This window comes from Castanea sativa, chromosome 2, assembly GCF_040712315.1.
Source record: "Castanea sativa cultivar Marrone di Chiusa Pesio chromosome 2, ASM4071231v1".
NCBI lineage: Eukaryota > Viridiplantae > Streptophyta > Magnoliopsida > Fagales > Fagaceae > Castanea > Castanea sativa.
The window spans coordinates 40,441,476-40,457,908 of NC_134014.1; the positions used below are offsets into that span (position 1 = coordinate 40,441,476).

A 16,433-nucleotide genomic window follows, 5' to 3' on the forward strand; every position below is an offset into this window, starting at 1 on the left:
GACTTATTTCGAGAGAAAGTCAATAGCAATGGCAAGAAAACATCTTGAAATGCTTCTGAGGAAAATAATAATAAGAAAGAGACAAAGCGCCAGTAACAACACTTAATTTAAAAAAAGTAAATTTCATAAACTCAATCTAAACCCACAAAAATAAGAGGAAGACATACATAAAAATAAAGGTTTATAATAGAGGATGGAGCAGTTGATGGTGGTTTTTGGCCAAATATGGGCTCTGCCATTTTTGTTGGTGCTGTTCTCCTAGGATCTGCCTTTGTGGGTTTATATCGGTCCTTCCATAGTTCCATTGTTTTTGATGTCTTCTATCTCACCATAATAAAAAGACAAATTATATTCATTTAAAAAAATAAAAAATAAAAAACAACCACAAAGCTAGGTGAAAATTTTCATTTGCAAAAATTTAATCAAACAGCTATACAGGTTCTGTTTGATGCACAGTTTCGTGGACAGACTTCCACAAACAATTCCAAATCTTTCAACATAACTTTGAACCCACACTATACCTGTATTAATATATTCTTAAAGTCATTACAAATGGTCACATTAAAATCTAAAACCATAAATTAAAAATAAAAATTAAAAAAAGGAGAGATTTTACCAAAAGAAGCTGAAAAGGAGGACCCAAAATAAAATTTTAACCGGACCTAGGTGGAAGGCTGGCCTGACAGTGGTGCAACTTGATCAGAAAAATTTGTGTCCCTAGACTCTCTCATAAATTAATTTTATAATGCAATTATTCTTAAAAACAAAGTAGAAAAGCTCTCAGGCAGTAATGGTATTCCTAACCAATGATCAAACATCCAAAAACAATACAGTTACAATGTCAGTAATGATAAATCATGCAATATTCCTTACAATATTCCGAACCCAAAAAAAAAAAAGATAAATTTATCATTTCAAGAGAGTGAAATTTGCCCCTTTCCCCCTGATTTTCGAAATGAATTTAAGCAAACTGTTCAAGACATAAGCTTCACTGAACAGCAATGAAAACGAAATGATGCAGAGCGAATTCATTTCTCATTTCTGCTTTGTCATTGTACATCTGTCAGTTTACTTAATAATAAAATAAAAAATAAAAAAAAAGCTAGATACTCAGAAAGCCAATAAACATAGGATCTGAAAGCAAAAAATACAAACGAGAAAGAGGAAATCTAGGACAAAGGTTACCAGTTTTCACCGATTTAATCAACATTCTGGATGATATCCTCAGCAGTGAACTTGGTCACCTTTTCCTTATCAGCAGCGGCACAACCCTTAGCCTTGAGGTAGAGAAGTAACTTACAGTCCTTGTCGAGGCGGGAGCTTGTTGATGACTTACGGTCTTCATGAATCCAACCTTCTCCAGTTACGCCGCATCAATACATCCTACCGGTGCACTCTATGGAACCACAGAAGCAACTTTTCTTCTTTATATTGCCATTCGAATCACGAATCTGATCTATGGTGTAGTTGTAATAGTATGTCAGCTCTTGCAAGGGAGGAATGTTCTCAGCAGAAAAGAACATTATGTGAGGAACTCTTTTGTCCTCGTGATCATAAAGGAGATTTTGAGCATACATATTGGGAGAACAGCTGTGGTTGACAAATCTCCCCACATTGGCATACTGCGCTGCATCAATAGTGAAGCCACTCTCCCCCACCACAACTTCACAGGAACTTGCGTGCGCATCAGGCATAAGGGACGAGAGTCCATCCCAAAGAGAGCTGTCATTGTAGTTATTCCCAATGTCAAATAGATACTCATCGTTACCAGTTCTTTGATCAGCCTCCTTCTCTTCAAGGAGTTCTCCTATATACTCACATATAAAACTTCCTGAAGGGATGGAATTAAGGGATCTCACTCCCCATCCCCTAGATTTTGTTTTAAAAATTTCAAGCTGAAATTTGATACCATGTTGACAAACTCTATTGTGGCAAGAAGAAGAGCACTTGCAAGAAGGACCACACTCATAGACTAGGGGCTTTGCTTCAACTATAGCCCCATTACGATTATATGGGATTTCTCCTCCATTCTTGACTGCACACAAACACTTCTCAGAATCTGAGCATCCATTGGTACAGTCACAACCCTTAGGAGGGAGAGGGCGGCACCAATTGGGATATATCATGCTAGTTATGTATTTAAACGGTGGAGGTTTCTCATAATCTATGGTGTTCACAGCACAAATGGGAATTAACTCCTTCCCTTGAGAGATATCATCTACGCAGAGACCCTCCCTTATTTTGAACTTTTTAGACTTCTTGACTTCTTTCCAAGCAAGCTCTGGTTGACCAGGAATTCTGTCCAACTGAAACTTGAAAACCAGCTTACCATGCGGCCCCAAATCCTGCCAACATTTCTCCACCAAATATAGCCCATCATAAACATACGTTTTTCCATCTTCTGAATCATAGCCACGAATCACCCTAACAGGATTCTTTTCCTGCATGCTACTCTTTAAAGCAAGGTTCCCTCGTGCAAGCTTCTGATCCTCAGGTTCTTTAAATGACCTCATCACATTTCCTCCCTGACCTGTATAAATCAAGGAATCTGAATTGTCCAAATCATCAGCATAGCCCCCAGATGCTACAATGCTAGTTGCAAGGATCAACCCATCATGCTTCACATAATCAATACCACCTTGAATCTGGCGATGAAGGCCAATAATATTAAGTTCAATCCTGTAATGGAACTCATCACCAATTTCAACTCCTGGGACAGATCCCAAGATTTGTTTTCCAGTGTTTAAATATTTGCCGTTCTCCTTAAGAATCTTTGACGCTTGTAAGTCGAACCTCCTATTGCCACGTCCTCGCTCCTTCCCATTTGCTTCATCCTCCTGCAAGAGCTTCCTACAGATGGCTTGGAACAGACGCAGTGTCTCCCTCACTTTGCTTCGGGTAATTGCATCACTGTCATGATGTTTAACACTTACACTCTGTTCAAAGTGTGGAAAGTTTACACCAAAACTACATGGTCTTGGAGCCACATAAAAGTCTTTGCATTCATCATCATCCTCAAGAGAACCCCCCTTATCTCTACTAACCATTTTACCTATACCATGATTAGCAGTGTTTTCTATAATAGATGGCTTATGTGTTTTTAACTTCACTCCAGAACCTTCGGCTTTATCCTTTGTTGTGATAACTGACTTATATTTTCCAAGATGCACAGAATTATGCTTGTTTCCCATGCTTTGACTTGTAACACTAGCTGTATATGGTTTGTAGACCCCTTTACCTTGCTTCCAACAACGACGTGGCACAGCCATCAGACCTTGCCCCATGGCACTCTCCATCCCAGGTTCCAAACTGCCAAAATCCTCCTGCAATTGGATCTGATAACCATATATATCAGACAGCTTTCTCTTTAGACTTGAGTCCTTTTCATAAACCACAATCTCCTTCCCCCTTTTTTCCTCCAATCCTCCAATGTCCCTAGATTCTATTTTAACAACTGTCTTGGACTTGTAGTCAGACTGATGTTGATTACTTTCAGTTTGAGAAGAAGGTCTAGTGCACTTTTCTCTTGTATCATCCTGTTCCACCTTCACCTTAGAAGCCATTCCAAATTCATCTTGCTTCCTGATTTCTTTAGTAGCACATCTATCAGATTTAGCCCTGATTTTGTCTCCAGTTATCATAGAAACATGCCCCCATAATTCGCTATTTTGTTCATCCCCATCTTGAACATCCTCTACCATTCGCCTTAAATCAGCTTTTCTAGTCTCTTCCACAGGCCTATCATACATATTAGACTTATCTTGACAAAAACTCTTGTTCTTCAGAGAAGCAACATTCCCCCATAATTTGCTATTCTGTTCATCCCCATCTTCAACATCCTCTACCATTCGCCTTAAATCAGCTTTTCTAGTCTCTTCCACGGGCCTGTCATACATATTAGACTTATCTTGACACAAACTCTTGTTCTTCAGAGGAGAAACATTCCCCCATAATATGCTATTCTGTTCATCCTCATCTTGAACATCCTCTACCATTCGCCTTAAATCAGCTTTTCTTGTCTCTTCCACAGGCCTGTCATACACATCAGACTTATCTTGACACAAACTCTTGTTCTTCAAAAAAGCAACATTCCCCCATAATTCGCTATTATGTTCATCCCCATCTTGAACATCCTCTACCATTCGCCTTAAATCAACTTTTCTAGTCTCTTCCACAGGCCTGTCATACATATCAGACTTAACTTGACACAAATTCTTGTTCCTCAGAGAAGCAACATTCCCCCATAAATCACTCTTTTGTGCAACCCCATCTTGAACATCCTCTCCCATTTGCTTTACATTAGCTTTTCTCATCTCTTCCGAGGGCCTGTCAGCTATATCGGACTCATCTTGACACAAACTCTTGTTCTTCAGAGAAGCAAGCACTTCCGGGCTTTCTTCCTTACAATGACGTGGAGCATTTCTTCCGCACAAGGGCGGGAAGTCTCTGATGGCCGAAACTGTTCTTCGTGAAGCAAAAGTTTTAGCCGTAGTCTTCTTTGAAGCAGAAGCACCTACCACATGTATCTTCGACCAATTAAAGGCTGCATCTTCCAAATCTTTTACAGGTTCACTCAGCACTACCTTATTCAAAGCTTCCGACACTAGTGAGCATATTTCAACAGGTTCATCTTTCACAGATTCAACCACATTTTTTTGCTCGGGAACCAGAGTTTCTGAAACCTCGGAAGACTGGATTCGATGAGCAAGCGGTCCACATCCTAGTGGAAAATCGCGAACAGCAGAAATCATACGCCTCTTAGGCTTAGATGGAGCAGTACGAAACGAACAACCAACATTTTCCATTGGCAATTTTCCTAATCTCCCTACAGAATGATCACTACTATTTACCAACGTAAGAGACTCTGAATTCTCCGTAACCTCCATTCCAACTCCTAAAACAAATCAAAACAGCACTCTAAAACAACCTAAAAAACCATCAGTAAACCAAGACAACCACACTAAAAACAAAAACAAAAAAACCAAAGTTCAACAAATGTATGAGACGCAATTGAGGCATTTCTAAGTTTGAACAGAATGAGAGATAGGCAAACCTGAACCGTTGAAGGAAAACTTCAAATTGAATCACTGCTTTTCATCACAATTCCATCTCCAGATTCAACACGTTGGTTCGATCCATCAAAGTGTGGAGTTTTAACTACTTTTCCAGTTTCATCTCTGAAGAATTTGTCTGGGCAAGGCATAGATGCACCCACGTAGCCGAGCAGATTATAGGAAGTAATCTGATACCTCCACGGAATGAAAATTGAAGTGCCTAGAAGAATTGGAATGAGATTGGGAGGATTTGAAGTAGAGGAAGCCATTGAAGAGTTCAAAGCTGTTTGTTGTAACCGGGTGTGTGTAACAGTTTTTATCTATATATAATTATCACAGATTGTAACTCACTGACTGCTAAAACAGAATTTTAGTTCGCTGTCACATAAGTCGTGACTGTGTAATTATATGGAACGACACCGTTTTGTATATAGCCGTTAACAATTTTTTCTGACTCCTGAGAGAATAAGCAAATTAAAAGCAAATATCAAAATATAAGAACATGCAAAAAATAATAATAATAAATGTAATCAATAATAAACATAAACAAAGGTCTTAACAAAATAACCTAATAGACTCTGTTCCCAAACAAAAAACTATATAATATAAATTTCTATCGGTTCCTTCATTTTCTTCTAATTGTTGAGCAACCAAACAGACTTTTAAGCCAATTCTTAGAGATATTGAAATTAGTCCTCAAATTTGAAGAAACTCCTCCACAAATGCATAAAAATTTTGGGCAATTTTCGTTGCTTGAATTTGAAAAATTACCCGAAAATCTTCTTGCACAAACAGCCTCTATGAAAGACTATGGAGTAAAGGAATAAAGATAAACCGTAGTAGTAGAGTTGCCTTGGGTTTTCAAAGGAATCAACAAGGGAGTTGATTACGGGACGGTAAAGATTAAGTTTAGTGCCACAAACTTTTCCACAATTTTTCTAGATGACAACTTGTGAGTAGTAAAATCATGAACCCACTATCTTATTTTTATCACTTACAACTCGCCATGTAGCAAAGTTATGACAAAGTTGTGAAAATATTTGTGACACTAAACTTACTCTGAAGGTAAAATATTATGAACAATTTTTAGGAAGTGTTCTCAATAGGAATTTGCCCAAGCAAAATATGAGACTTGATGTAAGATAATACATTTTTGCGGCCAAGGAAAATGAGGTCATGTTGATGCTGTGACTTGCTTGTTAGGATAGAAACCCTAGTTTTAAAATATAGTATTTAAGTATGGTTATATCATAAACTTATAAAATATATATTATTTGAGAATAAACTACATTGGTGTAACAAACATCAAATAGAAAATAATGACACTTCAATAAAAAATTATCTTCTAACATATCAGTTGTGTTATAATGACATTTGCAGTTATATGTATCGAACTATTTGCATCTGAATTTTTTATGAAATTGATCTACAATATAAGTAAAGAGTTTTGTAAGTGATTTGCAGTTTCATTAATGATAACTAGTAAGTTGCCCGTGCGATGCACGGATAATATTGTAATGTTTTATGTAAGATAAGTTTGGAGAATGTTGTATGTATATTATACCATAATTGTCATAGAACTTTGTTAGTAATGAGTTTATTATAAAAAGTAACAAAAACTAAACAAAATAATGAAATAAAGATGAAAAAAACCTTAATACACAAAAATGCTAAAATCCTCGATTCATACATTATTGAAGTTCATAGAAAAGAAAGCACACACCACATATAGATCATTATACAATCATCATTAAATCCAAAAAAAAAAAAAAAAACATTGACCCAAAACTCAATTTATTGTAGGAAAATAGTCAATATGTATTTCTTTAATGAAATATCAAGAGACATACTCGAGAAAGAAGCTTTGGAGTCTAAAGAATGTAGATTAAATAGTCGTGTTGTTTTTCCTCTGCAAATTCAATTGCCATTGACTAAATTCCCTCCACCCTAACACTGCACACCCTTGATGTGATGGTCACTCCACAAGTATAAGTGCTTGTGGGGGTATGGGGGGTAAGGGCCGGGGTTCAAGTCTCTAAGAGAGAGCTTCACACATATATACACTTAGATTTGGCTAGAGTAAAATTTCTATTTTGTATCAAAAAAAAAAAAAAAAAAAAAAAAAAAAAACCCACCACCCTAGATGATAACTGCTTGATCCCTATAATCCAATTTGTGATTTACAACATGTTTAGCTTTTGTTTATTTTGAAAAGACCAGTCTACTAAAGTCATATGCGAAGATTAAACAATCTTGAAAGGACAATGACAATGAGACTTTTACACTAAATAAACAATTATTGATTTCTCAGTTCTAGACTTCAAGCATCTTTTGGAAATTGATATACACAATAACACAACCTATAAAAGAAAATAGGAAAACAAAGAATCTCACGATCTTAACCCTATCGATTGTAAGTGAAGAAATGAAATTTTGAAAGTAACAAAAGATAGTTTGAACTCATACATGTCAAGGTCATTTAATGTGCGATGGATAGCCACTGGCTACAACAAAAGATCACAAGAGCAATAGGTTTCTTCCATTGGCTAAGTGTTTTAAAAAATTGTGAGTATGAAAGCAAAATTTGAGAGTAGCAGTAGTTTAGGAAATTTAACTATTAAAGGTTTTTTTTTTGAAGAGAAAGAAAGTTTTTTTAAGAGAGAAAGAAAGAGAATGGAGGCATATGGTCAAAGTTGAGAGGGGAAGGCAAAGCGTGAGAGAGTGGTTGGGGAGTCAAAGATTTAGAAAATCCTACATTAATCATTATAGCAGATTATTGATAATGTACATAATGTGAAAACAAAAAGGCAAAAACCAAAACGTTATTTTGCAGGCAAGCTGTAATTAATGCATCTACACAATCATAAAGGCAGAAACTTTTTAAATAACTAACGTAAAAATTTACCATACCAAAAAAAAAAAAAAAAAAAAAAGACTAACAGGGGAAGGAGACTTTGCTTATGAGATGTTTGTATGTAAATTCATAACCATAAAATAATAAGGATTCCCATAGAATAAAATAAAATAATAATGATTATAGTAAATAAAATATATGGATTTGTGTAATTTAGGCAACAGAAATGCTAGAATATTATCTATCTCGATCTCATTAATTATTAGTGTACCTTTTTATTTTTTTTTTTTTAAAAAACTGAAACATTTGGTATACTAAAAGACATGAAGAAGAGAGAGAGTTGTAATATAAACTCAGTCAATTAATGAGACAGTTGGATGATTATAGAGAAACTTCATAGGAGGTGCCACTTGGCAAAAGCTTAGACCCTCACACAATGAGGTCTCTGCTTTTATATATATATTGATATTAATGATTTAAAAAAAAATGTTAAAAGTAGTTTTTACCTTTGAGAGATTATTGAATAACTCTTTGTATATTTTGTTTTAGTGTGTCGCTGTTTTTCTTTGTTGTTGTTCTTTTTAAAAATATTTAGACTCTTAGGATTTGTTACTTGAGATAAAAGCAAAGTAAAATTGGCCATGTCTCCTTAATTTCCCCATCTTTGGCAATGGCTGGTGCAGTCCCATATCCAATATTAAGTACCCATTTTTAAAATTCTAAGATTTTATTTCTTGAGTCAATTCTTCATTTAGTCTCATGTTTTTAGTAAGGAGAAAAACTTGACAATAATTCCATAAGTGTGATCTATTGATGGAGCCCAATACAATATCTTGTCTTCTCCTATTTGAAACAACATGCTATATTTGTCTGAAATCTCCTCCAAGAAGTATAGCATTTCCTCCAAATGGAGTATTTTTTAGGCTTGGATCACTGATTGATAGGATATTTTTTCGGGATTTATCAACCACTTCAACTGCGCATCTATGATCCATAGGCGCTTCATCCCATATTTTTAAGCTTGTCAAAGAGATCAACTCTGCAAGTTGTGTACCATGTTTGATGTACATGTTGCATTCTCCAGAGGATTTATGGGTACGTGAAATCTTGAGTGAGTTGTACGTCGTCCGGGTAGTAAGAGTGCAGATACTCTTGAAGATGCAACAACCAACACTATATATAGTAAGGTCACTATTTAATGCAATTCGCTTATTCCATTAAATTACAGTTTTATTTGTTCTATTGGTCAGCAACATAAATAAAAATAAGATGCCTACAATTACAACAGAGTATATGCATTTGGCCAGCTACACAGATACTATATGCTGCCACGATCCTACTAGGGAAGAAATTATTTTAATATGTCTTGGCCTGATGCACTAGAAATAGTCAATATTAGTAAATATAAGATGATAATCTTGACTTTCGAACTAAATATTATAAATAAGTCATTTCACAGTAAAATGAATAATTGATGTAAAATTATATTATTACAATTAGAAATTGTTGAGGTCTAAAAAAAAATCATGATAAAAGGCCTAAAGAAATGGCACATTGGGCCAACCCATGGGAAATAAAAAATTGAGGAAAAAGGATTGGGTTTACAAAAGAAAGAAGGATGCTAGGGCCGATGGATTTGAGGCCTAGGATCTGTGAAGAGACAAGGTTTAGAGTCCATAAAACAAAGGAAGAAAGGAAAGAAATTAGTCAACCAGGATCAGAGAACCCAAAGAAAGTCCAAAAGAAAGGGGCTGAGCCAGGATCCCGGAGACTACCTAGGACCTCTGGGGTCTACAGCACAGCCAAGGTGGGATTAAGACAGCTCAAAGGGAGATCAAAAGGCACCAAGAACGAAAGGCAGATGGGTCCTTCTCGAGCACTCAGCGATGCAGCACAAAGCTAGAGGGCTTGGAGAGCAACGACTCAAGAGCAAGAGGCCGGTACCTCAAGGAACCCAAAAAAGAGACCCATGAAAGGAAATAACTGGGGAAACCTTCGACTTGGTAGAGAAGGACTTGGCTTACTGGGAAAAATGACAAAAGGAGAGAGGCGGCTAAAATGGGGCTAAGCCTGAAAAGAGAAGATAGAGAAAAACTTGGAGGGAGCGAAGTTAAAAGTCAGCTCCCCCAAAGGCACCTTAGAACGGAAAGTCAACAAGACACTTTTGAAGGAAAAAGCACCAAAAGAAGAGAACTATGGGAAACAAGAAAAGAATCAGTCATCAGAAGGGCTAGAACAAACAAGGGCTCTGGTACCCAGGGAGCCAAGGGAGAAGAATCAGTGATACCCCAGAACCCTAAAGTGACACTATAAAAGGGAGAAGCAGCCAACGTTGAAAGGCATTCAGCAATAGTGAAATCATATAGAATCATTGAGAAAACTCTGTAAAACACAAATAAAGTAGGGAAATATCTCTCAGTATCCCAGAAACAACCACTACAGTACATACTTAGATTCAAAAAGATTCAAACTTTGTAAGTCTTAGAGGCTTAGATAATCATCCAAGTCTGTAATTTTGGAGCTTATTTGAACCTTGTATCACGTCTTAGTGAGCACATTGTAATCCATAATTAAGAAAACTAATGGAGTATTTCTTATTGATTTGAGAACCCCGAGCAATTATTTTTGTGTTTCTTTATTACATTTGTCTTCCTTTGCTATTTTCTTGTTGATCAATACATATATTCTCGCTTGCTAGTGTATACGTATTGCAGCAGCTCATTTAGCTGCCGTAAACCAAGTTCAGTCTCTTCAAACTACAACTAAGGGGTCCAGGGTCCTTGTTTAAGCTTGGGCCTGGATACTGTCCGAAAATTGACCCTCACAGAAACTAACTTAGATTTTGATTGTACTTTGACTTTAAGAACTCGAAAGGTAAAGTACATAATTGTCATGACTATTAGGGAGGGTATCTAACAATCCCTAGGTACATGACGACAGTCAAGGTGGATTGTACTGCATGGTGTCAACAAGGGTACCTAACAACCCCTAGGTATGTGACAACTGTCAGGAAAAATTGTATCGTATAATGTCAAAGAGGGTACCTGACGACCTCCTGAGTGCGTGACAACTGTTTGGGCAGATTGTATAACATGGTGTCAAGAAGGGTACTTGACGACCCATAGGTATGTGACACTCATTAGTGACATGACGACTCTCATGTGTTAGACTTTCCACATACACAAGCTTTCAGTGGAAGGCAGGTTTTTTATTTGAGGGACTATGTCTAGGGTCGTCTAACTACTTGGGTTGTTAGATGACTAGGATATCTTCTAGGGATTTATCAACTGCTTCAAATGCGTATCTATTATCCATATACGGGTACTCAAAATATTAAGTGAGTCGTACGCCGTCCGGGTAATAAGAGGGCAGATATTCTTGAAGATGCAACAACCAACACTAAATAGTACAAGGTCACTATTTAATGCAATTCGTTTATTCCATTAAATTACAGTTTTATTTGTTCAGTTGGTCAGCAACCTAGATAAAAATAAGATACATATAATCACAACAGAAAATATGCATTAGACCAGCTATATAGACCTATATAGAAGTGATACTATATGATTGCTGCCATGATTCTACTAGGCAGAAATTATTTTATTATGCAAGTATCACCCACTAAAAACTTATCATCAGCATTTCAAAATACGCTTCACCAGATCAAATATGAAGCAAAAGCTTGCACTTCCTTATGCAACTGGAACTTTGCAGCAGACATCAAAAATATCATCTAAAGGGGCATGATCACCTGTTCCTTCATCTTTCCGTGCATACAGCAACTGCTTCCCTTTAAAGACAAACATCCCTCCCTGATAAAAACAAAACAGAGAAATAAATACATGCAAATGCCTTGATTAAATAAATTGAAGGAGGTAATAGTTAGTCAATGTTTGATTATTGAACAGAAAAACCGAACCTGTTGCAGTACACTACTTTTATCGTCAGCGATGGCTTTAATGGTATAGTTCTTTACTGCCTTCTGCAGAGCCCCGAATCTTGAGAACACCTTGGCCTGATGCATCAGAGATAAGGCAGAAAAATCATCCTATACACCATGCGAAACTGAGTATAGTCCTACTCTCGCAAAAAGACACAACTTTACAAAAACCTTGAAAAAATGCTTACAATAGCCGGAGTGAAAAATGTACGGCCAAAACCATAGTGTAAGCCCAAAATGTCATAAGCCTGAAATAAATTAAGTTTCAGTCAGACTTTACAATTGCTAATGAGGAGATATCACGAATGGAAATCATACGAACTACTACACAACATTTTACCTTGCGCTCAGGATCGGCATAGAGGCAATCCATTGGAAATGGTAACTGAATATCAGGGAGAAGAATCAGCTTCCAAGATCAAGTAAAGGCCAATCGTAAAACTGTTTTACTTTAAAAGAAACAAAATGCAATGATGGCTTCAGATCCGCCAGTAGTGTCAGCAGAAATATTGACATTTCCGTTGTATCAAAAATCTATTGGCAATTATGTCTCCAATCTGAAACAATCTGAAACATTATTCTATAATCTAAAGCCTTGTTGGCATTTCAACTATGTCATTAAAACTTCAATATATCCAACATTGATTGACCAAATATCTGTTTTTAAGGACAAACTCATTTCATTTTTCAGGAAGAGGAAAGCAATTTTTTGTTGGATTGAGGCAAGCATATTACCCAATATGATAAATGAAACATGCTACCATGCTAGATAAATTTCTGAAGTGCAGCAAAATGATGTTTGTTAATCGAGTGTCCAAATGTGACTTGCCACGTCTTTCCAAGAACTGTGATGCAAGATACAACTATATGAAAATAATGAACAACTGTAACAAATTTCACTATGATAAATTAGACATGCAAGTGTTCAGTGATCATTAACAAAAGAAAAACTTTACCTTAGGACCTGTCCTTCATAATAAACTAGAATAAGCAGACTAATAGTGTATTTAGAAGTGTATGGGAGAGGAGAGTAGTGGATAAAAGGGGGAAGGAGAGGAGAGAGAGTAGGGGAATGCTTAGCCCTCCCATTGTTTGGATGTTTTAAAATTAAGTTTGGAATACATATCCCTCCCCTTTATTTTGATGTTTTAAAATTTAAGACAGGGAATGAAGTAATTATATAAATGAGAAATGATATGTCCACAACATTTTCACAATATTTTTACAACAAATCTTAAATGGCAAGATGTTACTAGTTGTTATTGTTAAGGCAAAAAAGTAATTTTAGTGTTAGGTTCAAATTTGAACCAATAACAACTAACCACCTATGATTTGTTGTGAAAATATTATAAAAATGTTGTGGACGTACTATCTCTCTTATATAAATTGATAATTATGGCCCCTTTATCCTTAAATAACATCCAACCAAACAAGGTTTATTAAACCCTATTTCTCTCCTTCTCTTCCATCCAAAGATGCTGTAAATACTGAACTTTTTTGGTAATAATAGCTTAAAACAACTTCCGTTATATTTAATAGTAAAGCAATTAATGATGCATGCCACAGTCATGTCACGTGGTATGCTTATTTAAACAAATATGAGTCCACCAAAATAGCCATGCTTGATGAGACAAAACCAGATGAACCAAACAAGGTTCATTAAACCCTATTCCTCTCCTTCCCTTCCATCAAAGAAGCTGTAAATACCGAGCTTTGTTGGTAATAATAGCTCAAAACAACCTCCATTTAATAGTAAAGCAATTAATGATGTATGCCTCTATCATGGCACATGGTATGCTTATTTAAACAAATATGAGTCTACCATAATAGCCATGCTTGATGAGATGAAACCAGATGACTTTCAGCCCATTATGCCTAAAATTCTTTAAAGTTTTAAAGAAACCTTTTAAACATATGAACAACACCAACGGTCATAGTCATTCAATCATGCTTATTTTTTAGTGTCGCTCTTTCATCAAAGCAAGCCACAAGACTTGGTAGTGACTGGCCATGTACAATTTCATGCTTTTTCACTGCAAGAAAGCTAAATGAACATTGAATACCAAAACAGGACAAAATCACTAACATTAGAAATAATATCAAAGAGTCGAGACAACCACCCGGATCTTTAAGCACAATTCATAGGCACTTTAAATACTTGCTTAGTTTAAGACACCTAAGCCCCTGCCTAACATAGAATTGATGTTTTTTTTCTTTTATCCAATTATGATTGTCAAGGCTAGCACCGTTTTTTTAAAGCACTTACATTGCACCAACACTCAAGATACTAGGCACATTTAAACATACAAGCCCTTTAACATGGTGAATGTGCTATTGGGAAGAGTAGTGATGACACCATCCAACTAAAAAATGGGAAATGATTTTATCAAATGAAGGATATGTTTATACCTAACTAAAAAGTATAAATTTGTTCTGAGTAGTTGATCTGGGTTTCTATTCATCTAACCACAAATTTTCAGAGCAAAAACATAGCTATCTCGACAAAACTTTCAATTTTCTAAATTAAAAGTAAAAATATGTGCTAAAAAAAAGTGTCAATTAGAAGTTCAAGCCATAGCCCATTGGTCCTGCCACCCTTTGTGGTGCCGATGTATGTGGTTAGAACCCCGCCTCCGCCCTCCCCACTATATATCACAAGTGTATCAAAATAGTGCCGAAAATACATTCAGGTAACATGAGAAGAGAAAGAAACAGACCCGGTCTGCAAGAATCCGAGCTTTGTTAGGAGTGCCAACGCCAATTGCCACCAATTTGACACCAGCTGCGTCGAATTTTGGTTTCGCTTCTTTCAGAGCAGAAGCAAGTTCCCAACTTTGAAAAACAACCAAAATAGCTAACAAGTCAGAAACAAAGTCCAGCTTTTTGGTTTTAAAGAAGAAAAAAAAAAACATTACTGCCAATAAGCAGGTGTGAAGACTAATTGGTAATTACCTGCAAGGACATCCAAAGTGCCTCAAAAGTGCAACAACAGCTATTCCCTGAAAGCAAAAAAATAAAGCTCCAATCTTGAGAAATGAAACCGAAAAATGGAACGAAGAAAGGGAGTGAGATTATGAATACACACACACACCTGGTTCTGATCCCAGAGGTCCTTGAAGAAGACGGGGTCACCAGCGGCGGTGAAAATATTAACATCACCGAGGGTGTCAGCGATATTTGGGCTGAACGGCGAAGTGGAGGCCCTCACATCCATGAATTCGGATTTTCCGACCCAGGTTGGAACTTGGAAGATAATTGAAATACCAGGAGGCAGAGAGCAGGACACTATCAATGGAGAAAGACGTGAGGACAAACCTTAACAATGAGTGGCGCGGATTTAAAAGTGGAAGCCGTAGAATTTAATGCTGCATTTAACTTCTGTCTACGTATATGGGTCATCCGTCACATCATTATTTTATTTTTTATTTTTAAATATATTACAATCTCAAATATGTACATATATTAGTTTTAACTTTAAATATTCATTTACCTTAATTTTAATGCTATAATTAAATAATCTAAGAAATTAAAACAAAAAAATATTGTCTATTTATATTCATCTAGGCAGTTTTAGTGTTTCTCAACAAAAAAAAAAAATCTAGGTAGTTTTAATTTGACATATAATTTTGTCGTTATGTGTTTATTTATTTTAAGTGTGTGTTTAATTTTAAATTAAAAGACCAGCTTATTTTATTATCTAGTTTATTTTTGTTATATTCATAAGCTTCCTTGTACTTTTTAATAATATTCATGTGTTTTATTGTATTATTTCAGTTAACTTTTATCTTTATTTACTGTACTTTCAGTAAAAAAATTTCAATTTCAGCAAAATAAGTGGATCCTAAACAGACCATAATTTATATGTTTATAACTGAAAAATGAAATCAATGAAGAATAATAATAAAAATGTTTCTAAAAAAGTAATTATATATCTTGTTTAATCTTTGATAGCATAAAAAATACAACCTAACAACTTTCACATAGAAAGAGTCTGAATCAAGTGCATTATAGGTCTTTTACTGGAGGTTTGTACCCCTATTATCCTATTATTAATTTATTATATGTGTTCCTTGATGCAACTTTTTTTTTTATCATATTATTTACAATACTAAATGCTTTTAATGAATGATTTTGTTGTTAATTTGATTTTTGGGGGAAAATCATATTATAAATAAAATATTAATGATTTTTATGCGGTTTCCTTTCACAGTTTGTAAATATTTTATTTAACAAATTAGCATCAAATTGTTATGTCTTTGTTATATGATGTTCCTAAATACTTACGTTATTGTTTTAAGCGTTAAGGAATATTTTATATTTCTCTTCACCTTCCTTATCTCATTAGTGTATATTTTTTATTTTTAAGAAAATAAATTCAATTTTGTGTTTAAAATTATTTATTTATCTATTAATGATTCATATATTGGATTAGATTATGAAAATATTTACATAATATTACTTTTTTCCTCTTTGAAATTGTATTCTTGGATTAACCACCTATTACTATTGCATGACTTCAAACCCCAATTAAAAATTTTGATTATGCATTTGATATTTGGCTTGATCACATTACATTTGATATGTT

At 35.3% G+C, this 16,433-nt stretch overlaps 2 protein-coding genes across 2 annotated transcripts; both read right to left on the reverse strand.

Moving 5' to 3' along the window:
- Window positions 1-893: 893 nt before the first annotated feature.
- Window positions 894-5,323, reverse strand: LOC142625337 (histone-lysine N-methyltransferase, H3 lysine-9 specific SUVH6-like). The gene is made up of 3 exons (XM_075799014.1): window positions 5,089-5,323; window positions 4,236-4,894; window positions 894-3,476 (listed from the first exon to the last, which is right to left on the reverse strand). The coding sequence occupies exons 1-3, from the start codon at window positions 5,321-5,323 to the stop codon at window positions 1,374-1,376; spliced, it is 2,997 nt and encodes a 998-aa protein (XP_075655129.1). The 3' UTR covers window positions 894-1,373.
- Window positions 5,324-11,293: 5,970 nt separating this feature from the next.
- On the reverse strand, window positions 11,294-15,179 carry LOC142623634 (thioredoxin-like protein AAED1, chloroplastic). Its single transcript, XM_075797078.1, has 7 exons — window positions 14,940-15,179; window positions 14,801-14,847; window positions 14,566-14,680; window positions 12,189-12,233; window positions 12,037-12,096; window positions 11,828-11,923; window positions 11,294-11,720 (listed from the first exon to the last, which is right to left on the reverse strand). The coding sequence occupies exons 1-7, from the start codon at window positions 15,060-15,062 to the stop codon at window positions 11,601-11,603; spliced, it is 606 nt and encodes a 201-aa protein (XP_075653193.1). The 5' UTR covers window positions 15,063-15,179; the 3' UTR covers window positions 11,294-11,600.
- Window positions 15,180-16,433: the final 1,254 nt, after the last annotated feature.